General features: G+C 35.6%; 1 protein-coding gene across 4 annotated transcripts in view; it reads left to right on the forward strand.

The window, feature by feature from the left end:
• Nucleotides 1-16,789, forward strand: part of BANK1 (B cell scaffold protein with ankyrin repeats 1) — a 127,550-nt gene that overhangs the window by 30,362 nt on the left and 80,399 nt on the right. For all 4 annotated transcript variants that reach the window (XM_048941343.1, XM_048941344.1, XM_048941347.1 and 1 more), the window contains 4 exons: nucleotides 4,394-4,542; nucleotides 5,997-6,135; nucleotides 8,141-8,283; nucleotides 15,612-15,732. In XM_048941343.1, the coding sequence (XP_048797300.1) occupies nucleotides 4,394-4,542; nucleotides 5,997-6,135; nucleotides 8,141-8,283; nucleotides 15,612-15,732 (552 nt within the window). The remainder of the gene's footprint in view (nucleotides 1-4,393; nucleotides 4,543-5,996; nucleotides 6,136-8,140; nucleotides 8,284-15,611; nucleotides 15,733-16,789) is intronic.

The raw sequence follows: 16,789 nt of genomic DNA on the forward strand, positions 1-16,789 counted from the left end.
TCCTCTTCTTGTTTGTTGTGTGAGCACCTCGCTCAAGGCAGTTTCATTTTTTCAGCTGGCACTGCTTTAGCAAGAATTTAGAAAGAACTGAAATTCATAAAGCTAGCAGGTGTTCTGCTTTTGTAAGACAAACAAAATTTTAGCTGTAAAAATAATTCCACAGGTAACCCTTAGAAAATATGTAAGTCTTTTATGTTTGTTTTCTGCTATTTTTAATATCCCAGATCTGTCAGATGCGCAGTTAATTTGAAACACATAGTAAGTAATCAGAGACAGAAACAACATACAGTCCTTGTGTAGACTGCAATAGGGCAAGCTAAGGACTGTATTTGTAAAGTTAGAATTCTTTTTTGGGGAGGAGTAAGATGTGATGTGGATGTTATTTAGAAGCCTTGGTGAGGCATTAGTTGTTGAATTGCACAAGAGAATAGAAGGGCTTCATGAAAATTTCAGTGCATGCGAAGGAATGCAATTTCAAAGTAGTTGAATGAATTTAGTTTGAAATGTGGAGTTGAAAGCAATAATGCTTTCCAAAAGATTTTGTGTAAAATATACCAAACTGATGTATTGAAGTTAAGCAAGTGAAGTAGAATCGAAAACATCAGTACTGTCCCCAGTTAAATAACTTGTAATAAATTTAGTAGTATAATATTCTTTTATTATATTTGTCACATTTACTTAAATATGAACTTCAAATTAAGAGCAATCCTTTCAGTGAGGTGATCAGTGGTAGGTGTTTGTCAAAAGCAATCCTGCAAAAACAGCCTGAAGAGGATGGAGCACTGTCTTATGCATCAGATGATAATTCCCCCCAGCACTGTCCTGAATAGAAGAGTATCATAGATTTTCTCATTTCTAGTTTCTATCTCACAGTGCTGTCTAAGCATCACTAGTTATTGTTAATAATTTCTTATACTTCGATCTTACATGAAAGGGTCCAATATTAGTCATCCATTATTTCAGTCATTGCTGCTACATTTTAAGAACCTTGCAGATAAGTCACTAATATAAAAAGTTAAAAGAACACGTTTACCAAGCTTCACCTATCCTTTAATATATAGCTTTGCTCTTAGATGTCTTGGGATTGTAATGATTTTCCTTTTATGTTTCTTTTAAGATGATCTTCACATGCAGTTGTAACTTTTTGTGCAACTGTTATTTTTTTTTTTTAAAGCCTTCGCAATTGATGAAGCTCCCCAGCCATCACTTTCTGGTTAAATTCAAAGAGTATTCCCCGTGAAGATGTCCAAAATTCAGGTGTTCAAAAGGCCTGTATATTGAACACCACCTTCTTCCCACAATAAACAAGAAAGATGTCTTTGTGTATGCTCCATCTGTATTAATAGACTCTTTTTACTGTGATTTTAAACTCTTACAAATGACATTGTTTTATTTAATGTTACTAACCCATGCCTTGTTTGATTCCTAGTTTATTGGTTTTGGTCAGCATCTACAAGTAGCATTTTACTTGGCTGTTCCGTGTTTCTCAGCATTTTGGGACAGATGCAACCATTGGATGAAATCTGAATACTGGAAATCATAGTTCTAGAATTTGGTCATTATACAGTAGTGATGATATAGATCCCTGCTATTCTTAGGCTGCTGCACACCATTTTTGTTGATACATATATAATGTAGGCCTGATATTTTCTCAAAGATTGATTGCTTATTATTTTTTTTTGTTGTTGCTTTTAGCTAATAAATTGCTAACCACTTTCACAGTCATCAGGAGAATCCCTCATTCTATTAAATATCAAAGTTTGTGATACTAAAAAAAAACCACCATATTTCTTAATGATTTCTGCGAACTCTAGAGTAATGCAGTCCCAATTCTGACTGGACTGGAGTCATGATAGTGTAGTTAAATGTCACTATACATAAACAAAAAAAAATATATATATATAAAGAACAATTACTGTGGGAGGAAAATGTTATCCTTATTTGAGTCAAATTGTTAGCGCTAGTGTTGACATCACTGGATGAATTATTGAGGATGCTTTAAGGTAGAATTAAATGCTGTCATTGTTGATCAGTGGAGTGTAGGCTGTAGAAATGCAGTTATCATGAACTTAACGTAGATCAGAAGGTGTCCACACAATCCTTGAAGAATGATAAATGACAGAAGACTGGCATCTTTGAATCCACTGCCTACCAGGTTTATTATTTGGTTCTTTCATTTTATCTGCCTGATAACGGAACGTTTCTTGTTTTGCAAGATTCCTTTGCATGAAGTGACAGCAAAGTTTTCAGAAGCATGCATCTCATATGAGTTGTTGTCTGAAGCAATTTCTACATGCTTTGGTATAACATTTGAGTGAACACAGAATATTTCTGCAGTACGTGTTATGGGTGTGCAGGATCCTAGATGCACAAAGCAAAAAACCGTCTTCCCTTCTGAGAGAGCAGATCTTTCTTTTCTGGAAAGGCAGTGCTGAATAAAGTCTGATCTTGATAATCAGATAAATTAACATACTCCAAAGTATTTGGAGCCAGATTAAACTGCACCAAACCATGTAGATTCAGGATCAAAACAGTCTTTGCTAAATTTAGTTTATTTCACTTTCAAAATAAGCAAAGGGAATTAGAAGTGCTTTAGTTCTGCAAATGTCTACACATGGGCTCAGTGTACTTTTACCAATCTGAATTCAGTACTTTTCTGTACAGAGTGTATAATTCTGTACTTCTGCACTGAATTCATAGCTTGCATACAGAATGTTTACCTTAAAAGCATCATGATTGCAGGCTGGGGTAATTTTCATATCTGGTGATGAACACTGAACCACTTACCATAGGTGTTCACAGAACCTTTAGCTTTCTCACCAAAACATGGACAGATGATTCGTTTTTCTTCTGCAATCTCTTTAACAACCAAAACATATATCTAAAAACATTCTACAGAAGACACTGCTTACCAAAGTTTCTGTGCTACATTCCACAGCATAACTTTAACTGTTGCATTTCTTATAGATGAAATTTATTAAAATTTATGTTTTTAGAAGCAAAGCAACACAAGTAGAGAGAGGGACCATTCTGTATCAGAGAAACTGATGTATTTGGGAAAATAAATACAAGTGAGAAGTGGGGAAGCTAACTGTAAGTTGCCAGAACTCATGCTGAATGCTGAGAGGTTTGTGCTGCTTGAGAGTGCCACGTGCTTTGTGTACCTCAGTGACATGGGCTCTTTTGGAAAGAAGTCAAAATGGCTTTGGTACTTGCTTGAGCAGAGCCAAATTGCTACTGTTCTGTACTCTGCCCATTGCTAATTTATGTTAATATTCTACATCCATTTAAGGGGAAAAGATGTGCCCAAAAAGATGTGTCCTTGAATGTAATTGGTTGAGAGTGTTCTGTAATTTAGAATAGTACAAGCTACTGTTGATATCTCTCAGGATGTTCTCTAACCAGCCAGTCAGTATTTTTTAACTCTGGACTGCTTGGGATGTTATCATGAATCTGGCTGGGTGACTGCAGTATGCTGGGTAATCCTAAGTGATTAAGAACTGCTGCAAGTCCTTTGAGATGGGTGGCAAAAGTGTTCTGTATGGACTAACAGAGTGTCTGGAAAGGGATAGTAATGATGCAGCTGAGCAGTAGGAAGTGTGAAGAGTAGCTTTTCTAAAATATAGGCTTAGAGTTCTGCAGATGCAGCTGTCAATTCTTTAATGTTTCCTCATTAAAACTCTGTGATTTGGTGAAGGATTTGCTATGGCTCTTGGGCGTTTCCTGGTATAAGAAATATCTATAAGAATTTGGTCATAAACAGCCTGTATGGTTGGAGTAGCATGCCCAAACCCAGTCTATCCTGCACAAAAATATGTATGCCTTCAGATCCATCTTTTTGTTCATAAAGACAAAGACAATAGAGTCTTTGTGTCAAGGAAATGTCTGTCTGCTGTCATAGTTAGATGGACACATGCATTGCTGTTTTCATATAACCTTTCCTGGAGACAGATGGGTTGAAATTTAAAGAGTGTAGCATGACCCTCCTGAAATACAGGCAAAGCAGATAAGGTAAAGATCTCAGTTTATCCCAGTGTATGCTACCAGCAAGAGTTTACTCTACTGAAACAACAAAACTGATTGATCTCTGCAACCTCATTGGTGACACTAACCAGACTAAAGGCCATGTCTGCTTTGTCTTTACAATGTGAAGCATATAAGTAGAAGCTATAAATAAAGATTGCAGGATAAGAATACAGAAACAAATCCTTTCTCTAAGGGGGAACCTTCCCTTATTTAACTTAAAGGAAATTTGGCCAGGCTTTGGTGTGGTGCCATTAATGTGGCTCCAAGTGCCCTGTGAGTTCTTGGATACAATGTAAACTGCATCGTTGCCATGTTTCATTCATGTGGAATGGTTAACAGTATCCTCATTTCACCTTGTTTATTTCAGATTGCCAGGCTACCTCTGATGTTAACTTATCAGATGCCAGAGGAGCATCAGAAAAAGCAGATCTTGGTTTTGAAACAGAAGTACTTACTGAGACATTAGAAACTAACCAGAACTCAGTATTGGTGATTCCAGCAAGAATATCGTGTGAGGTAAGGTATTTGAATGCTGAAGTCTTTGGGATGAAGGTCAATGTTCTTCTTTTTTTCATTTGTACTGTGTCAGTTCTGAAAACAAATCTCAGATAAATGTCCAAAATGAGAGTGCTTTGAGAATGCAGTCAGATTTTTTTGTTTTGTCTCACATCCACCAGGTTTGCAAACTGAAATAGTTTTTAGCCTCAGAGAGATTTTATTTCTATAAGACTTGTTTGGTAGTTTGGGTAGAGATGTTATTGCCACAAGGACCTTGTAGTTGAAGAGGGGAGCATGTGACTGATGACTTTTGGAGGGATACAGAGTGCCTCTTTAGAGGAATACATAGTGAATACATACATAGGTACTGATACCACGTGAGTTACGCAATGAGTGGTTCTGTGAGCAAACACTTTGCCTAATTCTAAACTGAAATCAGAAATATTTTTATATACATATCTAATAGGCAGAAATGTTCCTGTATGTTCTTTTCTTTTATCAAGGTTGCTGTGGGAGTATATGTGGGAATGTAAAAAAAGAATGTACTTTATCCAGCACTGCATTCGTTTATGTAAGTGAATGGCCATGGTCAGATGGAGATTGCAGTGTACTTGAAATGTCACATATTTTGATTATTGGCTGTCAGAAGGCAGTTCTGTATGTCAACTCTCTGGGACAGATTATAGCTGAGTATCAGTAACGATGTACCATTTATACCATATCCTATACATATGTTAACAGTATGTTAGCGTAAGTCACTATAGTTTAAAACAGTGTTGCTGCTACTTGGAAACATTGAAGTGTGAACCAGTGGGGGCAGAACAGCTAACAGGCTGAAGAAAACTGCTTCATCTCATGACTTGTTTGCTCTGGTTTTTTTTTTTTTTTTTTTTTTTTTTTTTTTTTTTTTTCTCTGCTTCAGTCTTGTTAGGACTATGTAATTTGCAGCATTAAAATTGATTTTATGCATCTTCTTTCTATGCATCAAATGTGATTTACAGGCGTTATTTCATTGATGACATCAGTTAAGTTATAGGAGAGTAGCATTCACCCTGCTTCGGGAGGCAGTAGAAAACTACTGGCTCAGGTTGCTTCCATCTTACTTCCCTGTCAGCTTGCTTGAAGAATTTAAGTGAGTTGTAAGTATTTTAGGTTCTCAGCTGAATGTCATTTTTCTAGGCTGTACAGTAGGATTGTCATAGAAAAAGGATACTTGCATCTGCATTTAAAATACAGTTTAAGAATGTTGTTAGGTAAGCTGAATTTAAAACACGAGACTAATGTTGTCATTTATTGTATATAAAATATTAAAGGATAACACTATGATGGCAGAATATTTTGGTATTATGATATTTTTGCATGAAGGTACTGGTTAAAAAAAAGCAAAACTTCCAACTTAAGTTTCAGTTTGCATTTTACAATTTCAGTATAATTTTGTGAAGGACTAATGGGAACACACTTTAATTTTCTAGAACCCTGGTGAAATATTCATTTTGTTGAAAGATGAAATAGATGATGAAACCTTAGAAATTGAATTCATAGCAGACAATCAACGAATTAGGACACAGCCAGCCTCTTGGAATAAGAAGGTCAAGTACATGAAAGCATTAGGTAAGAAAAAAAAATCTTTACTTTTAAGTACTCAAATTTTTTACTTCCTTCACTTTTTATAAGTAGTTTCACTTCCCACTGCTTTGTAGGTGTTTCCTGTACATGCGTTTTGCATACAGAACGTTTATTAATAATGCAGGGAGGCAAAGTCTTGTGATTTATGGGAAACTCAGTTCTATTAGATTGTTTTTGTGTAGTTAAATGACAGGTGGCAGTCCTAAAATGTCGTTGATTAGTCAGAGATTAAAATTCTCCAAAAACACTGCCATAAAATGGAAAGCTAATATTCTTTTCTTATTACTCTATTACTGAAATGTTTCATTTTATATCTAATGCAGTAACTTTGGTTATAGTCACTCTATAATTCTTACTGGCATAGGAGTTATTTGTTCTTTGTTCCTTTTTCATATTCATGTCATTTCTCTGTATCAGTTGGATCTGCTGATTTCTAACAATTCTTTTCGACTGTTCCATCTGTAATTTTAGTTGCCATTCTTCCCTGTTTTGCCAGGGAAATGATAAGCAAAGGGAAAAAAAAGAACAACTTTTATCTCAGGAGATAGGCAGTGCCAATGGAAGGCTCACACCTATACACTCATCCATTTGATGAGAGTTACGAATTAAAACATTTATGACCTGAGTAATCATAGTGTAGCTTGCCAGCCTATTGCATGCTGTGAATTCCTGGACAAATTTGTGTAATATTTTATATTATAACCATTGCAATACAGTGTTAGACAGGAAGAAAAAAATTATAAAGGCTTCAGGCTTCTTGGCACTGCTTTTGAGTAACTTTGTGGGCTGATTTTTTACTTAGACACCATGCACGTGCCCTGAGAATTCTTTAGTACTGTGACGGTGAAAAGTCTGTTTTCGGAGATCTGTATGGGAGTTACATCACCAACAGTAAATTTTCATTAGTAACTGGATTTCACAGAAGAAAAGCTCAAATCCTCATTCATAAGTCTTAGAGAATTCTTCTGTAAGAACATTATTGATCATGGTAAGGCTTCAATAGTGGCTGAAGTAATAAGATACAGACAGTGAATGAAACACTATGAAAAGCATGGCAGAGAGCTGCAGCCCACACTTTATTTCACTTCTTATATGTTTTTAACACTTTTCTATGTAGTCTTTCCTGTAAGATCTGGAAATATTTTGGAATAACTTCTTATACTGAGGGTCTAGCTAATCTAATGTTAAAAGAAAAACGTTTAAAAAAAAAAAGTTTAGGCGCTTTCCGTTTAAGTGATTTAAGTTAACATTCTATTCATTCAGTTTCTTTGGCTTTATTACTCTTCTCTGTTTGAGGGTTGTCTTTTTTAGTGGGCAGAGTTAGAATTCTAAGAGAACTGTGCTAGTGCTGGTATGGTACAGCAGGATGCCTTGCACAATGCATTCTAATGAATTATAAAATGTATTAATAAAGAGGCCTCATGCTGCATAGACAGAGCAAGTCATACTTAAGTAACACACTGTACAAATGTCTTTCTATTGCTTCTTTCTTCGGCTTCTTTCTTTTGCTTTTGCCAGGTAAACAACTGGAATGGAAGTAATCAGTAATACTGCAACTTTTTGCAGTTTACTACCAGTTCAATTATGAGAACCTCGCCTGCAATTAGAAAAATGTTTCAAAAGATGAATTGCAATTTGCAATTAATGAGCTTTTCATTATTTTGTAGACGTAAGGAAGGTGATTATAGGTCATCAGTTCAACAAAGGGAAGATGGAAATTGGAAGTATACCATTTTCATCTACTTTCTAACATGAAGCAGTACAATAAATCTATCTCATACAGATCTGCAGATATGTTTTTCTTTTGCCAGCTTTTTAATGTTAGATTGAAAGACAACAAAAATAAAACTGCTCACACTAAATCATCTGTGAAATGCAAATCTATACATTTTCTGTGATATTTTCTTCTGCTCTTTTATTCATTCTCTTAGATTTCTAGTCTGGGATTGTAAAATATTTTCAGCTACTGTTCTGATTTGTGTTTTATAAGATCTTCCTGCTGGCCCTGTATATATAAATGTCTACTGTGAGGGTGTCATTAAGACCACTGCACAGATTGAATATTATACTGCAGCAGAAGAGATTGAGTGCATCTTTCAGAAAGTAGCTGACCCAATAGCTTTTATTTGTCAGGTAAGTTGACTTTTGCATTAAATTAATGAAAAAAAATAGAATGTAAGTGCCACTATGAGCTAAGAAAACATACACCATGATGTAAAGACTTTTAATTGCATAGTAATTAATAATGATTCAGTAATAGCCTCAGGGTTAGAGGGGCCTGTCTTTGAGATATCTAGCTCTAAACAAAGCAGGCAAGTGAAAACAAACTTTCCTGTTTTGTTTTTCTTTAGAATGATACAAACATCTTTGGTACTGTATGTTCCCAATAAACAACATCCTGCATTACAGAGGATGAGAAGAGTAATGTAGCAATTTCTCTCTCCCTTCAGTGTTCTTTTGAGAATGTTCTTAAACCAGTAGAAACAAGTAATCTTAAGACATATTGCATTTGGGCTATTATTATTCATTCACTAGTAAATGGGATTTTTCTGGCATAGCTTGCACGGATAGCATCAAGTTGCTATTCGTGTAGAATTTCATGTACAGCTGCTGAATTATCATTCGTGTGGTTTGCTGGTTGTTGCGCAGATTCTTCACATACGTTTAGAGGAATTCAGGTTTTGAGCTGGATTTTAGATCAGCACAGCAGACTGCAGTGCTCTGCAGCATCCTTTGCCAATAGCACATAAAAAATAATAAGAAAACACTTATTTAAAAAGGACAGAACCAGACGTATCATTTGTTGCATAGTGTGTAGCCAGAGCAGACTTGTGATGTCTGTATTTAATTGCAAAGCCAAAACAAAAATAATAGTCCCTGTTTCCAATGCAGACAGTCTCATTTTCCTGTGACAAATCTACCTTATATGCCACCTAAAGCATTATACACATTAAAAAAAAAAAAAAAGGATTAATAAAAAATGATGTATTGCATAATCTGTATTCTTTTCAGGATGAGTGTTGATTGTTTCTAAATACAATTCTCTTGGCTCTAAGCAAACAGGCCGTTGCACAGGAGGATAGTGTAACTCTAAATACAAGGACATTCTTATGATCTTTATAATATCAGTCCTTGATGGGACATTGAAGTAAGCTTCTAACAGGTTTATTTAAAATTTTACATATAAGAAGCGTGTCCTAATGATTAAAAAATATAACTAGCGTGGAAACCTAGCAGGTGTGCTGTAGGTATCTATTTCTAGTGGAGATTAATTTGTCTTGTTCAGGAATCTGGCCCTTCATTTAACTGCATGCCTAATATTTAGTAAGACATATGCAATTCAAATTCTATACAAATGCAAACGTAATTATGTGCAGAGCTATAGCATCTGAAAATACAACTGTAGTGTTATCACTATCAGGTATGTTTAAAAATCTGCATGCCTTTACTCATCTGAATAATAAGAAAGGAATTAAATGAGGAAGCACTGTATACCTCAGTCTTAATTTAATTATATTGGCAACTGGAAAACCAGGTAAAATTTTCATACACAAGTGGGTTTTTTACAACCCAGACAGTATGATGGCTGCTTTGCAGGAAAGTACTCTAATGGTAATTCTTCTGTGAGTTTGCTGGAAGATTTGTCATTGTATTTAATGGTACCCACTGGGCCGTGCCGTGAGGTATATTAACTGGCTGGGTAGCTGAACTATTTCCACAGACTTTTTAAATACTTTAAGCCTTCATGTAAACCTGATTTAATGGCACTAAGATACATTGTAAAGATGCAATTTACAGAACATGATTTAACTTAATCTTAAAAAATGTATTCACACAAGGAAAAACAAAACCTTGGTACTAATTAGAATTCCCATCAAGTAGCAGGAGTAGTAGTAACTTTTATTTAACTAGAATAATTAAAACCTTTGAGACTATCAGCTTATTTGCAAAAGTATCCTGGGGAATCAGTGGTTTATCTATGCAAAGTAACAAACACAATAGAAAACAAAATTAAAATAAATAGAAAAGCTTACAGCAATTGTTGATCAAAGCAGTATCATTCTGTGGTTCAAATAAAAGTTCAAGACTTTCACAAATGCTTGTAATCCTTATTAAAATTCTGCGATACAAGGAAATTGCTACAGTAACGCATACCAAAGATACAATGGATGGTGAAATGCTTTCATTGTATTGCTGACATCTGCAGCAATTTTGAGGTGATATCAACTCTCAGACTGTTGTCCTCTTCTCCACTTTGGCCCGCAGTAAAACCCAAGTAAGTAAACCAAATAGGCTTACAGTTATCTGTTCCTTTCACCAATGGTCAGATCAATTCATATGCCTCAGTGGGAGACCAGGAAGATACAGTAATGCTGTTCCTCTTAGTTGTTCTTTATCTTTAGGTAGGAATTAAAGATTAGTAGTAGTTATAGTTAAGAGAAAATGTGTTCTATGATTTTGCAAGTCATTTTTTGGGTGACATTCTTTGCTTCATCTGATAGATTGTTATTTTCTGTATTCCTTATTCGTAAGAACCTATAAAAGTATTTGACTTTGGCAAGACATGTTAAGCAGCCAAACAAATGTTGACAGTGTATGAAAATAGTAAAAATGAATCGTTTCTTTCAAAAAGTTTTGGAAGAAAGCAAACAAAATTTATATTAATGTATGAGGAGTTGAGATTGTTATAACTGAATCATAATTCTGAACACACTTGTATCAGAACACATGGGGCTAGATACAGGCAGAAGGCCTCTTGCTTTTTTGTTCTCTCCCGTTAACATTAGTTCTCCCAAGGAATTTATGTTCTTATAGTAACCTGTGGAACAGACTGTTCTTAAGTTTTTATAATCCATAAATACACTTTTTTTTTTTTAAACTTACAACTCTTCATTTGAACATTCTGCTGGATTTGCATGTTGTATTGATTTTTCTCTCAGACTTTCTACCAAGTGCAAGTGTTGATTAAATTATTAGTGTTGGGAGTTTCTTGGTACGTTCGTTAGGTTTTCAATAAAGGGAAATTCAGGTCATATCCTTATTACTGAAGGTGATAGGTTCCTTTTAGCTTGAGTGACTTAGAATATCCAGAGAGATTCAGAAGATCTTTGATAAACACTGGCTGAATAATAATACAATTATGAGGGCCTGTGATTTAAAAAAAAAAAAAAACAAAACCCACAACTCAAAAACTTGACTTTTTTTCTGCTAGTCATCAAATAAGATTCCAGTTACAATGTTTATTGATAAAAAGAAAAATGAAAATAAACTGCCCCCTTTTCTATGAAAACTTAAGAGAATTAGCTGTATGACTCATGTGGAGATATTACATCTGTACATTTACCTGATCCCCTAAGATACTTCCTTCCAAACTGTTTTTAGTATTGCTATCTTCTAAGCCACATCAGTAGCTGTTATTTTAAAATGTTTATTTCCTTTCCTCTAAATATGAAATCTCTCCATATTCCATCTCTGGCTGAAGATGTAAGAAATGACCTGCCTAATTTGAACCCTAACCCTAGCTCTCTGGTAGGAGAAATATATTGAAGTGCATATACAGCAGTATCTGATACATAAGAACTACTGAAGTAGTTCATCTTTATGTAAATGTAACCTTGTAGGTACTGCTAAAGCCAGTGAAAAATATGTTAATTTACTGTCTGTAAGCTACTTCAGTGGCACACATTTTCAGGACTTTGTTAGCAGTTATTACAGGATGTAGGTCATCTCATTCATAAAAGTAGCAAAATCTATGCTTGCTCTTTTCCTTTTTTAAGAAAGTTTTTGATGTGATGCCCCAGGTGTGATGGACAGCACTCAGGGCTGCTCTGTTCTTCACAGCTATATCCTGTTGCTCTGAGAAGGGGGCAGGGGACTGGAGATAACATCTGCACCTGGGGAAGAGGTACTAGATAAGGACTGACTGCTGGTGAGAGCCCTGGGGCATGTAGGAGGACTAACAGTGAAGGGGAGGATTCTCTAGGCTTTAAGGCTTTGCCTTAGAGAGCATGGGAAGAACTGTCTAGAAACTTACTGGCTTAAATCTGAGTGGCTCCTGGAAAGATGTTCCCAAGGGTACACAGTCAGAAAAACAGCACTTCTTTTCTGCCATAATTTGAATCTATTTTCAGATTAAAATTTGGGCTTTCTCAAATTTCTGTCTGGCTTGATGCTAACCCTTGCAGCATGCTTAACTTGACATGCTGTCCCACTCCTAATGGCTTTTCAGCATGGATTTGTGTAGTGTTGTTGGAATTTCTCAGGAAGACTGAAGTCTTTAGACCTGTAGAGAATTGTAGAGGGCATATCAAAATACATAAATGCAGCTGTGGAGCAGAAATGAGTAAGACCTTTAAACTAAATTCCTTCCTGGTAGAGGTAGGTGATGACCCTTTTGATCATGGACCTTTCTCCTCTTAGCTGGGTAGGGCAGAGTGGTCCTATTGCTAGTTCTGTGTCACTGTTACTTCTGCTAAGTTACTGTTACTTCACATAACTAATGAGACTGCTTTCCCAGGTGTGAGATGCAAGGTATTAGCATACATATTTTTTGTAACAGTTAAACTAGATTTTCCTATCGTGTCTTTTTTGGAGCATAGAGGAGCAAATCTAGTCATTGTGATTCAATTTACAAGATAGCTTTTTAAATCATGTGCTTGAGCCTTTAGATTTCAGATCCCTGGAGGTAGAGAAAAAAATTGAGAGAAAACTTGAAGCAAATTGCACTATGATAACCATGCATAAGAAGGATGTGCCTGCCTTTAAATTCCTAGGAATGGATAGCCTGGTCATTGTAAGGCAGGATTGTTAAAGCATTAGAAATATATTTCTTATCCAATTTAGGCCCTTTTTGGAGGTCAAACATACTGGTTTCAGAATCCTGTAGGAATTGAGCTCACTAGGTCTGGGTAAGCCAAGTAACCATTTATGACCTTGAAAGTTTTGCTATGAGTTTCTGAAATTGTATGCTCTTCTCGTTTCAAGAACTTGCTCCATCTCATGTAAATTTGATTATCAAAGTTCAAAGTCAGTGCTATATGTTTCCAAGGTACTCCTCCCGCGGATTTCTGCCTGAATAAAAAGGGGAAGGAGAGGTTCCTTATCTGATCATATTTAAAGCAGTGAACCTTGGAAGGGATAACCTTGAGTGCTTTCTGAAAGGAGATGACTTTTGATATGCAAGACAGTCTGAAACATGCTCTGTTTGAAACTGCTCCTCAGGCATTTCAGGAAAGGTAGTTGTTGTTGATTGATTTATTTTGTTCTTTTTTATTTGGAACAGGGAAATTAAAACTAATATTACAGATCTAGCTCATCTTGAAGCCAGGCTATATATTTATTCACTGAATGCTGGATTTTTCTGCTATCCAGTTGCTTTAGTGAGTACCAATGATTTTGAGCCTCCTTTGTTGTGACAAAGCTTTTTCCTATATGCTCATTTCATCTCTTTCCTATATTATCACTTGTTGTAAAATCTCAGAATGGTTTGAGTTGGAAGATATTTAATTCCAACTCTCTGCCTTAGGCAGGGACATCGTCCACTTGATCAGGTTGCCTGAAGCCCTATCCAACCTGGCTTTAAACATTTCCAGGATTACCTTTGTCCTAATCTGGTTTGAAACCTATTAAAATAGTACCAGTGTTGATACTATGTCTAAAATATCTTCTTGGGATAAGAGAGAGTAGTGTGGTTTCCTAAGTGAGTTATAGTATTATTGTTCTTCATAATTTTTAAATATGATGAGACTATTTATGTTAATAGGCTTTTTGGGGGTGGATGTAGATATTTAGTAGACATTTATGAGGTTTGCAATTCCCTCTGTAAACAGAATGCTCAGGTTAGGTCTTTATTCTAGAATATGCTTTTGGGAATTTCTCTTCTAGGAGGTGTTGTTTGTGTTTTTTTTTCTTGTACAATTATTTTTTGTATTTTTTTTAGCAAGTCTGTATGGTAACAATTATAGAAAATATGCAATGTTACAGTACAGAAAGTGTGAATATAGAAATAAATAGATCACAAGTAACTATATGCAATGTTTTTTTTATATATCAAAATTAACACTTTATAGGAAAAATGAACAATCATATTTTATTGATCTTAACTCCATTTCCTGCACAAACTCGTCACTAAATTCTGGATCATTCATGTAGAACTCAGCCTATTATCCATATTATCCTGCCAATGTACTCAACATTTTCTGATCACATAGAAATTTTTCTTATTTACTCTTAACAGCATTAGGAATTAAACTGCATGTTCCATCAGTAGACATCTTTTCCCTTTTCCTCAAATTGTCAGCCATTGAATTTCTTTTTAAGTTTATATATATACTAAGCATGTCTGCTGATACCTCTGCTAGCAATCTAGAGTTGTCTTGTCCAGAAACACTTCAGATATATGATGCAAAACATTGTAATGCAGGGTTACTGAGCAATGTAAGCCAATTCCTTCGGAGTGCCTCTCTGCTCTTCCTGAGCTTCTTTTGATGCCCAGTGCAGCTTAAACTGTGCTAGCTCTCTAGGGCTTAATTCTTCCAGTTTGAATCCCTGTAATCACACTTCTCATCACACCAGGAAAAGTAGCATTTAATTATGACTACCTTGAGAGTAATTAGGAATGGATCTGGGCCTTTTGTCTAGACAGAATTAGGCAATCAAAAAATGTTCTCATAGCAGTCAGGATTTTGCTTGTCTAAAGACAAAGTGCTTAGTTGGAAGATCATCTAACTGATTGCTTGCTATCAGTTTCTTAATCTGTCAGCAATGTTAGGCCATGGCTGATGGAACTGATGCTGTTTGCTACCTGGCAAAGCACACAATCTTAGTGTAACAATTTCCAGTAACTGAGTGCTACTGTATTCCTTAAACCCATCCTGAATTACTGCTATAATGACACCTTGGATTAATTGGTAACTGGCATCTGTCAGAACAGCTCCTGGGTTATTGGACCATGTTGTCATACAAATCTTCCTGTCTCCACCCTTCACAGAATTGTAGGGGTTAGAAGGGACTTCTAGAGATCATGTAGTCCAACCCCCCTGCAAAGAAGGCTCCCTAGACCAGGCTGAACAGGTGGCTGTCCAGGTGAGTCTTGAATATCTCCAGAGAAGGAGACTCCACAACCACTCTGGGCAGCCTGTTCCAGTGCTCTGTCACCCTCACTGTGAAGAAGTTCTTATGCCCATTGGTGCAGAACTTTCTATGCTTCAGCTTATGGTCATTTCCCCTTGTCCTATCTCCACACACTGCTGCAAAGAATCTGGACTCATCATTTTGCCTCCCACACCATAGATATTTATAGACATTGATCAGATCTCCTCTCTATCTTCTTTTCTCAATGCTGAACAGACCCAGGTTGCTCAGCCTTTCCTTTGAATAATCTGATTCACAAGCAACCTGAGGATAAAGTTAAAATTGCATGTGCAACGAATGCAGCTTTTATTTATTTGTCTTTTAAACAGACTTCTAAGTTTTCATCTATGGAGAAGCTGGATAACGTTCTGACTTTGTTACTGGAAAACAAGATAGTTAGTTGTGAATTCAGCGCATGCCAAGGTGAAGAGCAGCACCATCAACAACCTAGTGAGTCCCTTCCTTTTCACATTGATTTTTGTTACTGCTGCAATGGTTATTACTTATAAATGTTAATAAGACAATCTTTAAATATTTAAGACTGCTGGTGAAGTGCAAAAATCCACGATAAAGACAACATAACCAAGGCAGAAATGGGAAAAAAAAGAATTTTGTAAACCCTTACTTCTTGAGTCAGTACTTACGTAATTAGACTTGTCTGGTTGTTTGATCAGCTTTGAATTAAATTCACATTAACAGCTTTTCAGATTAGTAAACTTATACTCACAGAGAAAATAGGCAACAAGAGACATGATGAGGTGGCTATACATTGTGTATGTATTTTTCTTCTTAATTTCTCTTTTGTAGTACTCAAACTTGGCACTGTTATTTCAAACTAACAGAAAATCAATTTTTTTATTATTATTATTATTATTTGAAGAGAATGGGTTGCTTTTGAACTTAGAAGACAGTTAGGAATCAACACTGATTTTAGTAACTGTGTAGCTTTAGTAACTTATTGGTTACCAGTACTTCATTCTGGCCAAAAGCTAATTATATTGTTGAAGTATATGTATAGTGAATTAAAGTTGGATTTGTCGCTGAAGTAAATGCATTGTATGTACAATTCAGTAGTGTACCAACAGGAACTGCTGCTTATTGGAGGGCTTGGTTGAATTAATTAACCTCTTATTAAGGATTCAAATTCTATTACAGTAAACCAAGAAGTTGATTATTTAGTTTGTGTTTTGAAAAGCATCATTATGATGGTATTTTTTTTTTTTTTTTAAGAAACTGCAAGTTTCCTTTCTGAAATAGTTAAGAAGTATTTGAGTTGTTGGCTGACTTGTGTTTTGTGTAACCAGACTATGAGTTTGAGAGAAAAAATAAACTCAGTGTATTGAATGTAGAGCATAATAATTTTCATAACCAAATAGAACAAATTTTTGTGGTAATCTCTGCTGTGACCACTGTTGTGCTTTCTCTCATTTTTAAGTTTTTTCTGATGATGGATGTCACCCCTCTGTAGTAGATAAACATGATTTTTCTCCTTTTGCATTCTAAAAAT

This window comes from Lagopus muta, chromosome 4 (genome assembly GCF_023343835.1).
Source record: "Lagopus muta isolate bLagMut1 chromosome 4, bLagMut1 primary, whole genome shotgun sequence".
Taxonomy (NCBI): Eukaryota; Metazoa; Chordata; class Aves; order Galliformes; family Phasianidae; genus Lagopus; species Lagopus muta.